This window comes from Chelmon rostratus, chromosome 17, assembly GCF_017976325.1.
Source record: "Chelmon rostratus isolate fCheRos1 chromosome 17, fCheRos1.pri, whole genome shotgun sequence".
In the NCBI taxonomy this organism is placed as follows: domain Eukaryota; kingdom Metazoa; phylum Chordata; class Actinopteri; order Chaetodontiformes; family Chaetodontidae; genus Chelmon; species Chelmon rostratus.
In genome coordinates, this window is record NC_055674.1 from 5,017,367 (window position 1) to 5,038,438 (window position 21,072).

Consider the following 21,072-nt stretch of genomic DNA (forward strand, 5'->3'; position numbering starts at 1 on the left):
AAACTACAGTCCCGTGTTCATTGTTGCGAAGGGACATGTCATCCAGTGTGACGGTGTGGCTTACTGATGTGTGTTTAATAGGTTTTTTGAACAGTGGAGGTCTGTGACACAAAGGACTAAGATATATCAGGACTTAAAAGATACACAGACTTGTTAAGATCAGTTCATTGCTGACTTGATTTTCATGGGATTTGTTGAAAAGAAACATACAGACTGACAGAACATTTCCTTAAGTAAGAGCAAGTGTTTGCTTGTCAAAAAACAGTTTGACAACCAATCTTCTGAAAACGGGCTGCTGAAATATCTTACCTACCTACCCATGTAAATAAAATCATTATTTTGGACTTATAAACTAAAGATGCCTTATTAAAAAGTGGTTCATGACTTTGAGACTGCACACACACTTCATTTTCAAATAAAGACAAATACAGCCCTGATAAATGCAAGTTAGCTGAAGACGTTTGGTGAATGACGTGAGGTGCATTACAACATGTTTTATTATAAAGTGGTGCCAGCATTGTTAAAAATGGCCTCCTGCATTATTTTGCCTAGGCCCACACGCAGTTCACTCCTCTGGAGCCTGTGCTGCTTGCAAATGGTTTAGCTGTTGAGAAACAAGTGTTAAATGCAAACCAAATGTGGACATATTCCTCCATATTGTATCCCTGTGTAAACCCCATCCCTCTAAACACACACATGCACGTTCACAGGCTCTCTTTCTTGTAATAGCATATGCAAAACAACCACAAATAGGGCTCACACAGTGATGTATTATTAGTGCTTTTATGAAAACAGTATTTTCAATATCAACTGACATTCACACAACATAGCCTATAAGCTTTAAAACTGCAAAGTCATACTTCACTCACCAATTGTTAAATGCTTGTAAAACCCATTCTAATCATATATACTGTAATTACAGTAATCCATGCGAAGCACCTTTCATTACTGCACCGTTTTATTATCAGGGAACATCCCTATAAGAGTATTGAATGATTCACTGCAGCCTACAGTAACTGGTGGTTGTATCAGATTGTTATAATTAGTGTTTAACCACATTTTTTTTATTTGAATGTAAGTACAAGAAGTGGCAACAGAAATGATTGTGCAGGGTTGTCAAGGTGCCTGGAAGCAAATATCTTTAAAAGTCAAACACAATTTGACTGACTGCCTGATGAGGCAAATACAATTGAAATGTTTGAGAACATAAGTAAACATCTATCTGTAAGTTAATACTGTTTATATTTCAAGCTTGTTCGTAAATTGCGGAAATATATTGTCATTTATCTCAGAAAATAAATTCTTTCTCCAGAGAGAAATTAAAAGTGCCAAGTATCTGTACGATCAGGTAAGACAATCTGAAAAAAACTTTTCCTTTTGTTCAACATTCATGAAGAACAGCACTGGTGACAATCAGTAAAACATTATTACATTTGTTGTACATCACAACTAATGCTGAAATAATTATTTGTAAATTAACATTTAGCATTTTATGATCACAGCCTGTCATGCTTGTTTTCCTACCTCTAACATTTATGACGCAGCCTCAGTTAAGTAAATTTTTTGTTATCATTTTTAAAGTTAACTTAATACTTAAGTGTAGAAATGTCTAACAGATTAAGGAATAATCTACATATTAACAATATTAAGGTTAATTTTGTGACAAATCCACTATCAGTGTGTTCCAGGAACCACAATCCTCAGTGCCCTGTTTCCAGAGCACTCAGCACTGACAAGACCAAACACCCCCACAGTGGATCATGGATTCATTATCCAGCCCGAGGCAATTCATTTGCTAAGAGCCAGCGAGCTTCTTCATCTCTGATAAACGACATCTTTCTTCCTGCATTGGGAAGTGGCTCAGTGTAAATTGGACCAGGTCTGAGGTCTGGATTGGGAGACCGGATGGCAGCAGCAGTAGTCTCTCTCTCTCTCTCTCTGTCCTCACATTCAGAGCTCCTTCTCCAAAGCCCTTTGTTGTCAGAAAATGCAGCTTTCCATCCAGTTCAGATCCACGTCATGCTTTGCCTTTGGCGGCGGCAATACGCTCGGACACAGATTTCATGGGAACTCCTCTGCGGGCTACTTTGACATGGATGAAGAGTGTGGCGGGGGACAGACTGGAGCCATCTGCCTTCAATAAATGAACATGTCGATACCCTGAGAAGAAAGATTACAGACATTACAAACGAAATGCACAGTGGTGACTGTTCTGTGAAATGTGCAGGGGGTCTTTATGAGCACCTGTCCGTAGGCTTGTGAAGGGTATGGTGAACTGCCCCACAAAGTCATTTTTGGTAGTGTGATCGTGGTCCTCCACCACAAACCGCACCAGGGCCAGCTCAGGGACCTGCAGCTGGAAGCTCAGGGTGCAGTCCCATCGAGGGTTAAAGCCTGTAGAGGGCGCCCAAGAGCTGTAAATACACTCACCCTGCCCTGTACCTTCCAAACAAACTAATCATGGCGTTGGACAGGAAAGGCTCCTACAAAAACATGTCAAAGATCTGCGCCGCTCAAGGCAGCCACCTACGGCCTCCTGCATTTATATCATTACAAAATTAGCATTAACATAACAGCAATCACAGCAATAACAGATTTTAAAAAATACAGCATTAACTCTCTGCTTAAAATTTCCAGACAGTTAATAATAAGGTTGGTCTTTAGTGTTAATGCTTTGCAGTGAATAATGAAGTCTCAGAATTACCATTGTTGTCAATGCGGTGTGTTTTGTTTCTTGCATTATCAATCGCCACCCCATGAATTTCCACCCACACTTGTGGGTCCACAATGGAGCTAGCCTTCTCTATGTTGATTTTTGGCAGCTGCTGCGCAGATATTATCTGAAATGCAAAAAGTAATCAGTCAGCTTTCATATCAAATTCTGATTGGTAATCTACCCATTCAAGTCAAGTCAAATCAGTTTTATTTGGACCGCCTCAAATCACACATGTGCCTCAAAGGGCCTCACAATCTGTACAGAATATGATGGCCTCGGTCTTTAGGACATTTTACATCAGGAAAACATCCCCCAAAAAACAGCAACAGAGGACGGATGCCTCTGCAGACATGCAGTAGATGTATGTACAGAGTAAACAGAAACAACAGTACAATGACACTGTGGAGGAACAAAAAGATAATACTAGTTAAATAAAGTATAAACATGTGAGGAGTATTGATCTAAATAAAGAAAATATGTCCAAAAACTAAGAACCATGTCAGAAAATGACATGCTCTCACATGTCATCAAATCATGACTCATTTTTGACGGATTTGAGTCGACCAATCAAAATTTGGTGTAACACTGTTACTCAATAGTTTACCGCTCACCCGTATAGTCAGCTGGGTGGGGACGTGACCGGGGCCTCCTCCTGTGTTCTCTGGGTTAAAGTTGGACGTGGGGCTGCACAGGAAGCTCGGTTTGAGGATGTATCCACAGCGACCATTGGGGAGGAAGCGACCCTGGTTCAGGTCCATCTGCTCCCCGGGTGTCTGGAAGTTCAGAGCCACTGCACAGCACAGAGAGTGGAGTCAGTAACACGGCGAGCCTGATCGCACACGTGCAGACGGAAAACATTTCAGCATCGGTGAACGCTGAATTACAGTCTATGAATCAGTTAAATCGGTGACTGCAATATGTTGTTGGTGTAGCAGCAATTTGCAGAAATGAGAGTCGGAATAAGGCTTCTTTGGCACTTACTGACCACATAATGTTTTTCAAATGAATTGCCTTAATTTGCTGATGTCAGAACAGCATCCTAGCTTCTAGTCTGGAGCACTAACCCATCTGGCAGCCACAGTTCCACATTTCCTGAGGATCATAGTTGGATGATTGGAGGCGCTGGCCAGAGGGATAGATCCGGCTCAGCTGCCTGCTGTTGTGTCTCACAAAAAGCTTCCCTGCAAATGAAAAGATAGAAAACCACATGCCATGATACACTGGAGGCTGATTATATTTTCTGTAGAATCAGCTGCAGCAAAGTAGTGTCACAAAATCTTTTTCTTTCTCTCGGACGTGTCAAGATGCAATAATTTCCACTGCTGTACCCGCGTCTTTGATGAGCCTGAGGGCCTCGCTCTCAGAGAAGGAGGACATTTCATTTGGAGGTTTTTCAGGTACATTTTCAAACCCACGGAAGGGGACACTTCTGCAGTACACCACCAGCTCTGATAGCTCTGGGCTCAGTTTAGAACAGACCTGAGAGGGACAAAGGTGAACATAAAATAACTGGTCAATTATATACAAAGTTCACTTCAGCAGCGTTATCAGGTTTAATGGCAACCCCTCCTGAGCGGGCTGACCTTTGCAGGATCCTTCTTGGGTGTGTTCTTATTGCCGCTTGCTAATTCATCATCAGAGCTTGAGGAGAAGCTGGCAAAGCTGCCATTATTACCAAGCTGGCCCAGATAAGGAATATGCTTCTTCCCTTTTACCAGAATACGCCCCTTTAGCTCCTGCAACAAAGGTCATTGGAACAAATTACTTCATTAGGAAACCAGACAAGCAGAGTCTTTGAAAAAAGGATGCAGCTGTGTGTGTTGTACCTCAGGAGAAGGAAGATCCTTCAGTGGCTTGGAGCTGAGGGGCTGAGTGAGAAGTTTGCTGCCCAGGATGGTGCGGAGCTGTTGGGCCATGACAACCTGCTGCTCCACAGAACAATGGTTCTCCAAGGACAGGATTAGAGGGTATGGGGACGCCTGCAGGGAGAAACACAGGGGAGCTTGTTTATGCCAAGCCATTAAAATGCAATTAGATCGCATAATAGCAATGCAGGACCTAACACTGCAATGCTGTCGAATGTGAAAACAAAATACCACAGGGTTGCCTCAGGGCCAAGTGTGCAAGAAGTGCATCTGGAGTTGTTTACTGACCACTGCTCACTTACATTTATTCCTCGTTAGCGGTGACGAGGAGCAGCAAGCATCAGCAAAGCAAGTTCCTCTTACCTTGAAGGCGTACTGGGCGATGGTTTCAATGACCACCTTGAAAGGCACTTTGGAGGTGAGAGTGTGGCCGTGGCAGATGACAGGTTCACCTTTATCTCCATCCCAGCAGTCCAGCTCCACACAGCGGCAGCCCTGATTCAGAGCCCTGTCGGTGAGAGACATGCTGAATCTTATGCCACTGGACGATCATAGCGGGTTAACGCATAGATTAAGAAGATCTCAACAGCTGTTCGACGGGTCAGTGTCTGAATACCTGATGTAGGGCTCAGTGCTGCTGGCACTGGTCACTTGGTCCTTGGTAAGGTAAGTGTTGTGCGACGAGGAGATGAAGTAGTGGGACAAAGGGCGGCTCATGTCCTGGTGGACTCTGGCGTGGTCGGGGATACACACATCGTTCTCCCGGGACAGCATGTACATGGTGAAACCATTCTGCGTCATGAACTGGTTCTTCTGAGCTGTAATAAATGGCAAAGAGTTTCCATTGAGTTGGTTTATCAGCAGGACCGGTGAGGGTCTAACTGAAGGGGTCAAACAACGTATATTAGCACAGAGGTAGTGTTGCAATTACTGTACCTGATCAACTCCAAAAATGTTTTTTAAATACGTACTTTTATGTGCATTAAAGGAAATGATGCAGATCACAGATTCAAAGATTTTCTCTTACTGTCATCTAATCTTTATCTTCCCAAACATCTCACTCACCAGAGCTCAGCTCAAGACATTCAGTGGCTTAGCTGCTGTAGCCTGACTGGTGTATGGTGGCAAATACAAGTTAATGATAGAAGGGTATGTTTTAGATAAATATTGTTATCTAAAGCAACAGTTCTGACTTAGCTCACTGACTTTATGACTCTTCACCATTTGTGCAATGGTTGCAATAGATTAATATTTTAGCTAAAAAGTAGTTTAGCATTTAGCACAATCGACTAATTGTCATCTGTAGCCACTGTTCAACATAAGCAACATAGTCTTGCTTTAAAAAATACCTTTTTGTTGCATACTTTTTAGTTTTTTCTGTCATATCATCTATCTATCTATCTATCTATCTATCTATCTATCTATCTATCTATCTATCTATCTATATCCTACATAGTTTTAATTTACTTTAGGTAGAGGTAAGAAATAAGCCCTTTTTGGCCTTTTTTTCTCTTGAATCTCTCGTGAACAGAACGTATTTGAACATGTCACTGTCAACTCTGCTATGGTGGCTATTACTGCTCATGCTAACTGTTTAGTTCTTCCTTAAAACAAATCCGCTTTCACTGCTGGAAACATAAGTGAATCATCATAATTTCGCCACAGTCTTTAGAGAAGTAAATCCTGAAGCCTTTAATGAGTGCTTCTGGGACCCACCCCAGTCATTGAGCTCATAGGTGAGGATGAGCTTTTGAGCGTGATTCAGTGAGGCGTCTTCTCCTTGGTCTCCCAGGAAGTCGCGCAGCTCAGCAGTGGCGAGCACACAACCGTTACTGGAATAGTGTCTGAACACGGCGTCCAGCTCAGGCCGTCGCAGCAGCTCCCTGCAGAACTCCTCAATCTCTATGTGATCCAGGCGGCTGTCACCGGATCGGTCACACCTCTGGGATATTTAAAAAACACAAACAATCAAACGCACACTGAGGAACGGAGACACGAATCAAACAAACCATGCTTTTATTTTGGGAGTGCCTCGAGTTCCCCAAGGGGAAAGCATCGCCATAATAATTCCACCCAGCTGCGCAAACGTACATTAAAAATATAGTTCTCTGAGGAGGGTCAGCATTGTAAACATTTCAGCTGTAATAGAGATCTGAGGGACACAGCAGGCAGTAATCCCCCACAAAAAAGAAATAACTGGCTCTTGATTTGTTGTGGGAGGGGATAAAAATGTGGAGGGGGGCTGGTGGTTGGCTTGCCACTGATTTTGTAATGGACCACAGACTCTAGACTCCATGGTGTCACACTAAAATGAGGATATTTTACAGGAGCTTTAAAATGCACATAATGTACACATGAGGACACTGACCTTGAATAAAGAGCGGGCATAATGCTCACTCAGGTCAATGTTGATCATCTGGAGCAGCCGTTTGACCTCGTCGTAGCTCATCTTGCCGTCCTGGTTCTGATCCGCTCGCTTCAGGTAGCCTCGGATCCAAGTTTAGTGGTTAAGGAATAAAACCGGACTAAAACCTGAACAGTTAAGGCAGTCTTTGGATTCATAATACGCAGAGAGTCACTGAAGTCTTACACTGGATTATGCTTCCTGATGTGGATCTTGTTGCCAAGGAGAGAAATCAAAGAGTTCTTACTGAGCTCCATTCTGTTATCAAACCACTCGACACCTATTGTTTTCCTTGGAGCCCCCTCCTGTTTTCTGTATACCCACCTAAGGTTTCTTTCTTTTTCTTTCCTTCCATGTCCTCTTGAGAAAGTTTTGTGCACAATGTTGTTACAACACTCACTCGCCCATAAGTACACAGAGAGAGTTATTGGCTGCGGTATTCATTTTTCCTGTCCGTGCTGGTCGGGAAGTGATCCCTTGATAGTGCGACTTTAATGTAAACGTCCTCGTTCAGGGCTCTTGGACCTGTAGCTGTCACTTAGAGCTACGCTAGGCAACTAAAAAACACAGACAACATGATTAGATGCTTTCAACAGTTCAGGCTCAACATTTTCTGTGCTTCAGGGTGCAGCACATACACTCAGCTGTCAGTTTATTAGGTCGCACCCAGTTAAAGCTTATGCAGTCTAATACAGCAGCCCTGCAATAAATCCCACCTTCATGAAGGTTATGTTCACTTATTGATGCTGTGTTAGAGAGAAGTTCAACTTGATGATCATTTTGGAGGATGCAGTTTGTGGTGCTGGCTATTTTTGATCTAACTCTGGTTTCCATGCAGGCAGAATGCAATTGTTCTAAGTCCTTTTGGGAAAAAAAAACATCTGCCAAATGAATGTAATGTCACTGCATTAAAGAGTCGATAGCAACAAGAGACTTATTTTAGTTTGCTGTCACCGGCCTGTAACACAGAAAGCTCACGCCATTTCAGATAAAGATCTCCCAGGCTACTGAAAGTCTACAGTAACAGGATAAACTAGATGACAAGATAGCACAAACAAGATAATTGCCCTGCTGATTTATATGTTGAAAATACATCAACAGAGGATGAGGGCGTATTAAGTAGCAGCAGCAGAAGAAGAAGAAGAAGCAGAATCGTAATGACATAAACTACCTGAGACCTACGCTCACATTACCCTCTGAGTATAAGGGACTGAAATGAACAGTGATAGTCTATATTTAGGCAGGGCTTTTTTAACTGGTCGGTCCTGCTCGTCTTAGCTATGCTGAGAATGTGGGACGGCACATGTGAAAGTCCTCATAGGAGTGCTGCCTCAGCCAGGCAACACTTATTCAAGCATACTGGAAAATGGCAGGATATTGATCCAGCTTTTCCTTCTGAGACATGTTGGCCACATGGTGCTTTAAAGAGCGGAGCCCTCGCACCCAGCGCTGAGCTTCATCCTCACAGGGGCACACCAGGTCCAGGCTCTTCCTGGATCCCTTGAAGACCACCGTGAAGCACTGGTCCTCTCGCACCGACCCGGTCAGACGCCTCAGCGCCTCGGACTGGCAGCCTTCACGCACACACTCCACTTCTGTCACTGCGACTGGGAGAGGAGACAAAGAGTTCAGACCCGAGAAGTGCTCGTGTTGTCGAGTAAACATTGCAGCAACACATGGAGCAAAGCGGCTAAGGGTCAAAAGTCGTGTGTTTTTAGGGATTCATGCGTGCCAAGCAATGTGACATTACAACATGATTGTAAAATATAAAATGCACTTTACAGGTTTCTCAACAGGATAATTTTAACCTGCAACTTTATGGCTCTTAACAGCACACAAATTGGCATGTAAATAACTAGCTGGACCTTTTGGGTTGTCCCCGTCTGCTGATAGTCAAAGAGCAAGGCCTTCTTAATGGGTTTTATAGCAGTTACTATCTCAACTGCATGGGATCATTTGCAGGGTTGGTTTATGGGATATGTAATAAAAACCAGAATAAAGAATCTGCGGCTTACTGTCAGGTTGTTTTAGCTAAATGCTAACATCAGCATTCTAACATGCTAAAAACGACAATGCAAATTGTAGTTGTTGAGCTGGTATAATGTTTGCCATATTTGCCATCTAAGTTGCTAGAGTGCTAACATTTGCTATTACCACTGATTAGCAATGTCGCTAGCTTTGCGTGTGTTCAGTCATAAAGAAAGGCAAAGCTGCAACGATCAGTCAACTTGTTAATCCGAAGAAAATTAAATAGCAACTATTTTCATAATCACCATTCACCACATCACCAATCAACCATTTTTCAAGTAAAAATGTCAAAAATTTGCTGGTTCCAGCTTCGCAAATGTGAGAATTTGCTGCTAGTTTTTATTATATATGAGAGCAAAAATTTTCTTTTTTTGGTTTTGGACTGTTGGTCAGATAAAACAAGCTCTTTAAAAACATCACTTTGGGCTCTGAGAGGTTATGATGGACATTTCTCACTCCAATTTGACATTTCATAGCCTAAATGATAAATTCATTAATCAAAGAAATAATATGTAGCTTCAATTCAATCAATAATGAAAACAATTTGATCTGATGATGGAACTATATGGAGAGACAGGGAATCACCAACATATCTAAGATTCACCATCTGGGAACCACAAATGTCTGCAGAAGATGTTGAGATATTTCACAGAACAAGACAAAACTCTGACCTGCCGGTGGCGCTAGAAGGGAAGTCAGTGGATCACCAAAGTCAGTAGGATTCATCCTCTGGGCACCATGCATGTGTGAACCAAGTTTCATGGTAATCCAATTTAGAATTGTTGAGATATTTCAGTCTGAATGACATGACTGAAAACACATTTCTATTAACAAATTAATTTTAATTGATTTCATCGTGTGTCTCATGTTTCACTGTCCTGACAGTTACTGAGTAGTTCTACCTTTTATGCTTTTGCAAATGTAAAAACCCTCTTTGGCTGAACTGTTCACCACTCTGCAAACACACATACATTCTCTGATAGTGGTTTTTACCTCAGTGTGCTTTTGTCTGGGCAAAAAGGTTGAGATTTACAACCTAACGTGATTTCTTTAGCTCGTTTAGCTCCGGTGAGTCCGGGCAACGCCAGAAAAGACAGGGCCAAACACAAACACACGCTGATCCTTACACAACAACTTTGTTTAGCACAGGAGCTCGTCTATTTCTGCTCTGGGATGCCTGCAGTGTGGTGATCACTCAGTTGGGTAATAAGCACTGTCTGCCCTGACAATAGCCTCTTTCTGTTAGTGGAGGTCATAAAGCCTCTGCCGTCCACCTCTTCAAAATTACTCCACATTCCTGCTTAGTGGTTATCCCAGAGACATGGCGAAAGTGACATGCATGTGTGTGTGTGTGTGTGTGTGTGTGTGTGCGTGTGTGTGTGGTGTTTAGAAAGGGACAGCAGAAGTGTGAAGTGTTGTATTCATTGCCAAGTGCTCTTGAGCAGAAGACACAGCACTGGGCTACGGGCGTCAGATCACACTGGACCTGGAGAAGCGTCTGGAGCTCGGAAAAAGAGGAAGCAAGCCAAGCCTCCATCCTGGATTCGCACAAACACACACACACACACACACACACAGATATGGTGCTCAGCAGCCTGCCAGTGCGGCATTATCAGTATTTGCCTTCACACTACATGTTGTCACCATTGGAAGGAGTGTTAACCACTCTGAGTCTATTTCTGGCACGGCTGCAGCACAATCAAGACGGCCTTCACCACCCAGCGACCCGCTCCGTGAGGCTAGCATGGGTTAGCATTAAAATGCATTCCAACATCGCCCCGGTGGAGAGGAGGGAGAGCGAAAGGTCAAGCAACGAGGAAGAGAATAAAAGAGGGCGAGAGAGATTGATCTCGTATATGTCTGCTGACACCTTTACCGTAGCTCCCTTGCTGTAAATTTTCATTCCAAGAGAAGAGTTTGCTCCAAAAAACTGAAACATAAAGAAACCTCAAGCTTAAATAATTGACCTGCACCTTGACTTTCTCCACAGGGTCTAATCTCTATATAAAAAAAAGGGATGATGTTGTCCTCTAAAAACCACCATCTTCTCGGAATTGATATTGTTTTTATGATTAACACAGCCATCAGATATAAAGTCTCGGTGTTCCCGTTTTATTGTCTCTTTGGGCGTAACTCTGAGATGCTGTGTGTCCTACATTCTGACAACCTCACACTGATTTCAGAGAAAGCATGCATGCTTGGACACAACATCCCAGTATTAATAACTGACTGGAAGTTTGAAACAATGGATGCATCATGGACATAAAGTTCTCCTTTGCTTCCTTATTACTTCCTTACTGAGCATAACTGTTATTTCCCTCACGCATGATGCCTTAAATACTCAAGGAGAAAGAAAATTAATTCACGAGATAAAGTACTTACATTAAAAAAACAAGATTTACTTTTACAAAATTACATTTAAAGATCTTGTAAATTGAATCTAGGAAATCTAATCTTGTTTTTTACCTTATCACCTCCTGGCGTTTGTATGAGGAAGCTAGCAGGCTGAGATTTGAATGTGCACGGGTGAGAAAAGCTTTTTAGTGTATTTCAGCCAGCTGCAAGCCTGAACATTGGAAAAGAAAATTGCATTTAAACCCAACGTGCCAGGCTCAGATAATTTTTCTCTGTTTCCTGTTATCTGCTGTGAGAGAAACCGCTAAACTTACTTCTTTTTTTTGTTTGTTTTGCTCTGTTTCCCCTTTTCTTTCCTTTCACAAAGGCCACTGGATCTTCACTAGTGGATCTCTGATCCACCTTCAGACCGGCTACTCAATCCACCAGCAGATGGATGTTTAAAGGGCCAGACCACCCAATTGCGAAAAATCAAAATTTACCATGTCTGCTAGCCATGCAGATAATTTTACTTTATAAAAAACGAGCTTTCAGTCTGGACAGCCCTCTGCCACAGTGCGGCCTGGATTATTCCATGTAGCTGTTTTTGCCCTGGATCTTGCCTCTCAGGCTGCCTACCTTCTTGGTGGAGGTTGTTGGGGCTCTATGCAGCTCGTGGGGAAGACTGCAGACACTACTCAGGGCTGAAAAAAGTTGCATTTTTTAAAATAAAATGTTGAAAATATTCACTTTAAAGGTTTAATGTTCACATTGAAAAAGGTGGTCAGAAACTTTATATGATAAAATGACAATATTAATTTATGCAAATGAAGAAAAATTCTTGTATATTCTTTTTTACTGCTGTTGCACAACCACTGACTGCTTTGTGCCCCCGCTCTGCTGAACCAAACCCACGTCCTTGAGATTAATTATTACATCCCACAATGTCGCTTAATGTCACCCAATCAGATAACGACCAGAGTCCACTTTCTGTGCATTGTGGGAACTGCTGTCATTAGTGAGCTAACGCCAGCTTCACCCTCTGATCTGGACCTCACACGACAAAGCAAAGGAAGCCAGCACACCGTACCTGGCTCTTTCTATCCCTTTCATGAATTGGTACATAAATTACACATGATTATTGTTTAGCCAGGTTGCAAAGCCCATAATTAGTCTGCTCACTCACCAAGGAAACAAACAACCACTTTAATAAGGCGAAGTGGAGGAGAGGGCGTGAGATAGAGCCAAGATAAAACAGCTCAACAACCCTGAACAATAAGCTGGCTGAATGAACGCGTTGAGTCACATCCCAGTCCGTACTGGTGTAGGTGCTGGTTTGTTTCTGCACGACTCCCCTGCAGATAAGTTTCCCTCCAGGCGAAGCTCTTTCCTAATCTAATATCACTTAAGTTTCTCCTCTTTTCACCCTACAAGACCAATTCCTATTCATGAGCAATCTCACTTTCAGCGCTCTCTTTTCTCCTAAACCCTTTTCCACTTGGTCCTTTGCCTCTTTTCCACCTTAAATCCTCCCTCTTGATGATTAGTCTGCTCAAGCCAGCCCACACACACACACACACACACACACACACACTGTGCTCTCCTCACCGCTCTCCCCGATCATAAAGTCCAGTTTCAGCGATACTCACATGTCTGCCGGGCTTTGGCTTTGCGGGAGCTCTTGGTGGACTCGCACCACACGGTGAGGCCGTCCTCCAGCAGCCGCAGGTTTCGGCTCTTCTGCCACCTCGAAGATCGAACTTTCATCATGTTGGAGCCCTGCATCATCACGCGTATGTCCTCGTTGTCCAGCCCTGGAGCGCGCACACACACACAAGAAACAAAAAAAGGCAAGTTTTAATGTAAAAATAAAGTGTGATTCAACTTGACGCTGAGTCACGACGGCCACACACAGGCTTTATGTAATGAGTCTAACGAGGTTCAGCAGAAGTTCATACCTAATGTTCAACCGCCCGTCCTCCCTGACGACGCTGTCACAATCAAACACTTCATTAAAACACAAAAAAGACACACAAACACTCAACTACCTTTAAAGAACTTGATTAAAAAAATACTATAAAAACAATCATCTTAGCATCTGCATGCTAACAATGACAAAGCTAACATGCAGATGTTAAGCAGATAAAATATTTAACATGTCTGTCTAAGTTGAGCATGTTAGCACAACACACAGCTTTGAAGGGTTTTTTTCATAAACCAAAGATAAGTAAAGTACAGTAATTATCTAAATGCCTCTGGACCTAAATTGATTATTGTTTTTTGCTTGTTTTTTTTTTCATTTCTAAGGGCTTGGCAGTGGATGTTACTTTTAAAAAATAACTAACTCTCATACAATAGTAATAACTCACTGAAAACAGACCTGACCTTGTATTTCTCAAGTTGGCCTCACAAATATGGTCAACACTTCTCTGCTTATACCCCAAACCCAAGCTTGTGTTTTATATACAAACCTTAAGGGAAATGACCAGCAGTTCATACTGGTCACACAGAAGGTTCAAGGATTGTCTTGAAAATCCAGTCTAGACTTTCCTCTAACAATGAAAACCATACTTTCAGTTCAAAACAAAGCTGAGAGATGCTGTGATGCGAATCACTCATGATAATATGCAGATTTATGTCTCTCCAGGGGCAGCAGCATGCCAACAGGCTGCAGAAAAGGAGTTACAGTATGGAAAGTTTCAAAGTGTCTGCCTGCTTCGTTCTGCCTCGCTGTGGAAATGTAATCAAGAAGCTAAAACAAATGCAGAGCCTGAGAACGGACTGGTATTTGTTGTGAGCACTGAAGGGATCGGGGCACGTTATAGGTGGAAATAAAAGATGGCAGCAAAGAAGGGTGAACATAGACGAAAGCTTTAAGTTGAGAGCTCAGCACTGAGTTTAAGTCCAGTCATGTGTTATCACTGAAACACAAAACAAATAACTGTAGTGTTTGGTACACGTGCTAAGCTTGTAAAAAATAAGAAAAGTTTCACCATCAATCACAGAGCCGAAGGCTGGCACGAGCAACTTCTTTTGAATCTACAAGCACATTTTTACATGAGCTGGTTTTGATTAAATGAGGACTAAAGTAGAGCCGACACCACGAGCTGGGGCTTGGACTGTTGGACAAAACAAGCGATCTCAAGATGTCCCACTGCCCTCTGAGAAATTTAAATGATTAATCCAAAAAGCAGCCAAAATAATCAATAATGAACAGAGCTGTCAGCGGCAGCTCTGGTCTGAAGATAAGGATGATTTTGGACTGCGGGGTCGAAGGTGAAAGGACATGCAGCGAATGTTTAAACAGTAGTTTCTCTGACTCTCATTCCAAAAGTTCAAACATGACAGACTCACAGAGGGTTCAGGCTGCAATCCAAGACTGTGGAGGGAGTCACATTTAAAACCACATGGAAGCTGCATTCATTTTTGTGAATATAAACAATTATTTCTATTTCTTTCTTATTACATTATTTGACTACATTTTAGGTTCTTTGAGCTAAATTTACAGATAAATATTGGTCCATTCAGGGTCAAAACTGGTTTGAACGTTCTGCATAATGCAAATTAACATTGTGCAAAACGGGCGTAAAACAAACGACGAGTTTGTTTTAAAGGTTTGGTTAAGAACCTGGTTATAGCAAACTGCTTTGCAACATATTATGGTAAAATAATGCAGCTACAGCTTTACAGTACAACTGCTCAAGGACATGCAGCTATGCCTCATTGCTTCTTTCGCAGGGATGAATGGGACCTCTCACAGAGCTCTTTTCTCTTTTACGACTATTCAAAGGAGACGTCTAAACAAACTCTCGCTCTTGTCAAATTATTCTTCATGGCTTAGTCTTACTCTTCTGCTCACCCCTAAAGATTTGTCCACACACAGTTGGCATTCTTTTTCTTTTCTTTAAACCACAGTCCTCATACTGTCAGAGCCAAATGGTTGAAGCTGCTCAGAGGGCCCCCAAAGGCCGCTCTCGGCTCCCCTCCCCGATGAGAAACAAACTGGAGCCGAGGATTCTTCCCCATCAGGGCTGAATACAAAGAAATCCCCCCACCAGCCCTCCATCCATAACAAGCCTGTTTTTCCAAGCTGTTACCACATGCAAGGCATTCCCACAAGCAGAGCACATGGACCTGATTAAATGCAGGTCATTGACCACGTTAAGCTGCCCAAACAGCCTTCACTGTCTCTGTCTCAGCCCGCTGCTTCACCTTTTATTACTGCCTCTCCAACCTCAACCACATTCTTGCATTCTGTCGGACCAGTATCACTTTAATATCTCACCGCAACAGAACAAGTGAGCACAAGTCTGCGAGTGCGGGCCAGTCCACAGTTTGCAATACACTTTCACATTTTGATACACCATACAAAGCCTATTCATGAGGGTGTGCACAAAGGGATGGGCACGATTCTTCAGGCCAGAGGACTGAATCGTGTTTTCTTTTCCTCGCCTCCTGCTGAAAATCTGGTTGACATCCACTTCATCAAATGGTCAATCAAAGCCCTGCATGGCAACTAGCTAGCAACCATGCTGATGTTATTCTAATGCAAGCGTTTCAAGACAGCAGCACAGAAGAAGAACAGGAAAAGCAGCACAAGTAGCAATGTTTGAGATAGAAAGTTAGAATAAGACTAGTCTACAATCATGCTAGCTGCTCTGCGAAGCTGTACCAGGGCACAGCAATGTGCTAAACGCTAACATCAGCATGCTAACACACAATGGCAACCAATGATTTCTATCATGTTTAACATCATAGATTAGCTTAATAACATGATAACATTTGCTAAGTAACACAACATAAAGCTGATGCTGAGGGGGATGTCACTACTTTCATTTGGCCAAAAACCAAAGTAATTAAAATTTTGGTGGTGGTGCTAAAATGAAATGTTAGCCACACTGCCTCTGTGTCTTTGCACTGCAGTGTTTTGAGCTAAATGCTAACTTCAGCACGCTAACACACAATGGAAACCTATGATTTTTATCATGTTTAACATTAATAGATTAGCTCAATAGCATGATAACATTTGCTAAGTAGTACTGACCACAACATAAAGCTGATGCTGAGGGGGGTGTCACTAGTTTTATTTGCCGTGTTTTGAGCTAAATGCTAACTTCAGTATGCTATCATGTCTACAATGACAGAGGATCATCAAAGCCATTAGGGTTCATCATCTGTGGACCACGAATGCATGAACAGTTGTTGAGATATTTCACTCCGCCCCAAAGCGGTGGACGAGCCGACCCATCCCTAAAAACTGTTGAATAGCGGTTCTGTGTGTGCACAATTGGATAAAAGCAAAAAGAAACCAGCAGTGAGATAACAGTAAACATTCAAATCAATCCCAGAGGGGATATCTTCCCTGAGGGTGTATCAACGCTGTGAGCAGTGGGGGAGCCTCCAAACTGAGAGGAGGACCAGAAAAAGAAAATAACTACATCAGCTGGTCGGAGATAGACTGAGTCCTCTTCACTCAGGCCCACATACCAGCACCTCCGGGGACGCGGTTCACGTTTCTCTCAGCATAACAACTGTCACGAGAGCCAGCTAGCCAGGATTCTACACTTACATAAAGATAGACAAGTTCTGGTGTTGCTGATATGATATGGGTGGAGGGTCAATTCAATTTTCTTAATTCTGTCCCACAGTTGTTCCCACGAGACGGGTCAGGCAGCAAGTAGGGCAGTCGTCTCTGCATGTCTTCATACAAGGTCCAGTCTTTAATGGAAATTAGAGCTAAAAGATGATCTGAGGAGAGCTTGACAAAAAAACAAGAAAGAGTTGTGCCTCTGGTCTGATCTGAGAACAGATTCCCCAGAAAAAGGATTAGAAACAAACCAAGTGTTATTTTGAAATGCAGAATTACTGCCAATGGTTTTTTGGACAGCCCGCAGTGGAACATGAAAGCAGAGCAGCCTCTTTGTGTTCAGCTGAAAATAAACAGCGCTCACTTCTCACATTCGCTTTGTCTTTCCTAACGAGTGATACATCATTCATTTACTCATTAATAAGCAAGAGATGACCACACAGTGAGGAATCATTCGCATCAGCTGTCACACCTTTAATATTTTCTGTGTTATCACCGTCATTAATAACAGCTCACTTTTAGTTTCATTGCTCATGCTTGAAGAAATTTACAATATATATGTATATATTAAACAAAGACATGAGGCCTGAATCATAAGCTATCTCATTTATTTTGGATTCCTCCTCCGGCTACTGACTCCTCAGATATCGAGGAGAGTGAGTCCCATTGTCTGTTGGCTTGTTCATATTATGATGATTTAAATATTCTGCTGGAGAGATTAGCAAATATTGGAATCGTTGTTAAATTTCGATGTGTTTAAGTTCGCTAACATTTGTCTCAGCAGGCTGGAAAGAAGACAGAATTATAATTATAGAGTAAAGGTTCTGTCAATGATTTATTGATCAATTTAGTCATGAAGGTCTATAAATCTGATTTGACCTTGGCTTTACTTCCTCATTGCTTGGGATGCCCCAGACCCACTGCTGCGTGTTTTCCAATGACATCACTGCTACTATTACCAATGATAATAACAATAGTAATTGCAAAATCAGCATTTGTTTTTCATTCATTTTTCTTTTTTTTTTGACCACACAATGACCACAATTATCAAGGTTCACATACTGAACTGCGTATTTGACAATGGTGACAAAATGCAGAAATGAGCATAAACCATTTTCCAACAAATGAAAAATTGAATGAAAAAGTTGGGGTTTTCAGCGAAGGAGAACTCAGTGTGTTGTAACAAAATCCATTATATTGACCCTTGAAAGCCATCAGAACAACAGGGTTAAACTGCCTTTTGGACTCCTCCTAATATCGTTTGACAATGTAAACGCAGCTGGATGTGGTTTTATATGAATTTGTGGTGTCTTGTAGGCACAGTGTGGATGTATGTATGCATGACACAGTAACAAAAAAAAGCCAGTCGGTGTTGACTGTCTGCACAGCAAATACACTCAGTCCATAGGTGCAACCTGTGAACTCATAGTCCAGATCCATAAAATCAAACCATGGATGTTGTTTGTGCAGATCCTGAGCGTATGCCGGGTTTGCAGGGACACCTCTCTCTGAAATGAAATCCACGACTTCCCTAAACCAACAAATCTCAGGCTCAGGGGTCACATGAGCCACTTCATCTGTGGGAGAAGAGAACCAACAAGAAGTCCTGTGACAGCACATGACTCAAAACCTCTGACCTCACTTCGCCGCAGTCCGTAAATGACAAAAGTAGGTGGTGTTTTCCATCTGATGTCAGTAAGCATTAAAAAGCTTCTAAGACACGGTGGGTTGAAGGCCACCTGACTGATTTATGACGGCACATGGCGGGAAGGGGTCGAGGTTGTGGTGGGGGGCGGGTGAACTCACTGGCTTCATTAGTCGGTATTAGCGTTACACTCAAATATAGCATTGGTGGTGGCGTATTACACTTTCAGGCACAGAGACACGGTTTCATAACTCAAACATCAGTAATGCTTTAACATGTGTCTGCATGGTGTCACAGTTTCGGCATAGTCTGCCGTGTGAAAACCCCGGCCTGGATGCCTGCACGCACGCTGCTGTGAAAACATGACAAATCAGGAGCTCAATGGTCGGGAATTCAATGTTTGGAGCAGGATTTTAGTTACCTGAGTGCCAAAATAAACTCTGCTGATTTGTTAGAAGATCAGAAAAGGGGATAAGCTATGATGACTACTTGTTGGGAAATATTGCAATTTGTATTTTATTGTGAAATCATGAAAACAGTTTGCATGTCTTTCCGATGTTCCAAATCAAAGTGCAGTATATTTGATCAACAACTTCACTCCTCAGCTCTTAATATCATGCAGCTAATCTGCCATTAATTTGCAAAAAAAAAACAACAAAAAAACATGAAAAACAAATGAATGTAACTCTAAATCTCAGGCTGCAGGCATAAATGGGTCAAACTGCTCACGCAGCATCAGTGGTGGTCCACATTTCCAGACATCCAGGGTCTCTGACAGGTGCTCTGTCGCTGCCCAGCAGGTGTCTATTTTGGGGCGAGGCGTGACCGCGAGCTCAGGGGGCTTGTGTGAAGTATCAGTGCTGGATGGAGAGAGTGTAGGCTGGGGTGGACATGGTGAGGAGCCTGAATCACACCAGTGGGCTTGTGTGCATGTTCAGCTCTTCATAAACACATGATCACACCAGCTACACCCACACATACACACACACTATCCACTTGAGCTGCATTTGATGTCAGTGAGCTGTCATTATCTGCTTAGTAACTCTGTCATTCAAAATAAAAACTATGAGGCAGCTGTCTTACACTGCTTCCTCCAATAAAATTACTTGACTTTTGAACTTGGGGTATAACCAGGCAAGTAGGTCACAAGCACAGAAACAGTAAATATAGTCCTGAATACTCATTCACTCAGTCAGTATTCAGCTGGGAGAGTAAGCAATCTTATCATCTGTTTAAAAAGGATGCAAATATCACAACAGTAGTATTTCAATAACTATTATAGCAAAGGTATTGATAACACAAAATACATAAAACGCCAAGATAAAAGCCAGAATATATCATTTCTAAAATACAGCAGATGCTCTTACACTCTAACACCCGGCTGAAGTGTTGTGAGAATAATTTAACATGATAGGAGTGACTGAAATCACTGCAGATAAGGTCTGAAGAATGCCATGGCATGAGGACAAAAACACTGAATACCACAGATACTGTCACTGTAAAGCCACACAGACACATATTTAAGCACTCATGCTGACATTATGGTGTTTTTGTCTCAGGCTGGAGCAGACGGCTAACTTTGTGGCAAGTTTTGGAGGTTTCCTTACCGAGCCTTCTGCCGGGATCCATCGCCCTCCCCTCCTCCCTGGAGCTGGTGGCCGGTGACTTCGCGCTTCCTAACATTACCACAACTTATGGAAAGCGAAAATGACAGCAGCCCGCGACTTCAATACTCTTGCCCGTTAACTGTGTGTGGTAGTCTGTGGGCGCAGGTGTCTCCCCGCAAGCGCAGAGTTATGCTGCCTCAGAAAGGCCCCCGAGTAGAGAGAGACAGCCGAGTGCAACAGTTACTCCTTTTCCACATGTTAAAAAGTCCCTCCCCGGCGTTGCTCTCCATGCCTGTGCGTAATATGACTCCAAACAAGGCGCGCACTTTTACGCACCCGCCCCACCTCCTCCGCGTGTCCCAACCAACACAGAGGGGCCACATGAACCAGGGATGGTCGAGTCCATGCAACTTTTAAGTAGTTCTCTAAGCACATAGTCATTTTTGACAAAACGTTTAAATCTGACCAGAAACATACATTATTATGAGATTATGTCATACCTTCTTTTAGCTTTAGCTTTTTTTTTTTCCAAATCTCTCCATCATGAGAAATTAGATATAACAGTGTGGTGAAATCCTTATTGAATAAAACTAAAATATATATCAATGTCCAGAATATCCAGAAGAGGGTTCAACTACAAGTTAGTTGTTGAGGTAAAACCCCATAAAAAAACTCTATGCACTAACCTTTGATGTGCAACCTAACTGCTGAATCTAAAATAACGTGCAGAAAAAACAGCATCTCTGGTCATCTAACGACTGAAATCCTTTCATATTTTCCATGTGAGCTTCAACAGGACAACACAAGTCCTTTAAAGGTTCTGATGCGAAATCTGAGGGCGAAAGGACAAATTATAATATGATAATAAATGTATTCTCTCAGGGAA

The 21,072-nt window shown here is 42.5% G+C and overlaps 1 protein-coding gene across 1 annotated transcript; it reads right to left on the minus strand.

Annotated features, from left to right (window-relative positions):
- Positions 1 to 769: 769 nt before the first annotated feature.
- On the minus strand, positions 770 to 20,422 carry plcd3a (phospholipase C, delta 3a). Its single transcript, XM_041956580.1, has 15 exons — positions 20,187 to 20,422; positions 12,997 to 13,161; positions 8,364 to 8,592; positions 6,950 to 7,079; positions 6,298 to 6,523; positions 5,198 to 5,399; positions 4,945 to 5,089; positions 4,543 to 4,695; positions 4,300 to 4,452; positions 4,045 to 4,195; positions 3,781 to 3,897; positions 3,328 to 3,506; positions 2,705 to 2,840; positions 2,245 to 2,394; positions 770 to 2,160 (listed from the first exon to the last, which is right to left on the minus strand). Exons 1-15 carry the CDS (start codon positions 20,260 to 20,262, stop codon positions 2,018 to 2,020), a joined length of 2,355 nt encoding a protein of 784 aa, XP_041812514.1. The 5' UTR covers positions 20,263 to 20,422; the 3' UTR covers positions 770 to 2,017.
- Between the last annotated feature and the right edge of the window lie 650 nt (positions 20,423 to 21,072).

Excerpts from the sequence above, each read along its gene's own strand:
- plcd3a (XM_041956580.1), bottom strand. The coding sequence starts at position 20,262 with ATGTTAGGAAGCGCGAAGTCACCGGCCACCAGCTCCAGGGAGGAGGGG. Across the intron at positions 2,395-2,704 it reads ACACCGCATTGACAACAATG|GCTTTAACCCTCGATGGGAC; the intron begins GTAATTCTGAGA and ends CGCCCTCTACAG. Across the intron at positions 2,161-2,244 it reads CTTCACAAGCCTACGGACAG|GGTATCGACATGTTCATTTA; the intron begins GTGCTCATAAAG and ends CTTTCTTCTCAG.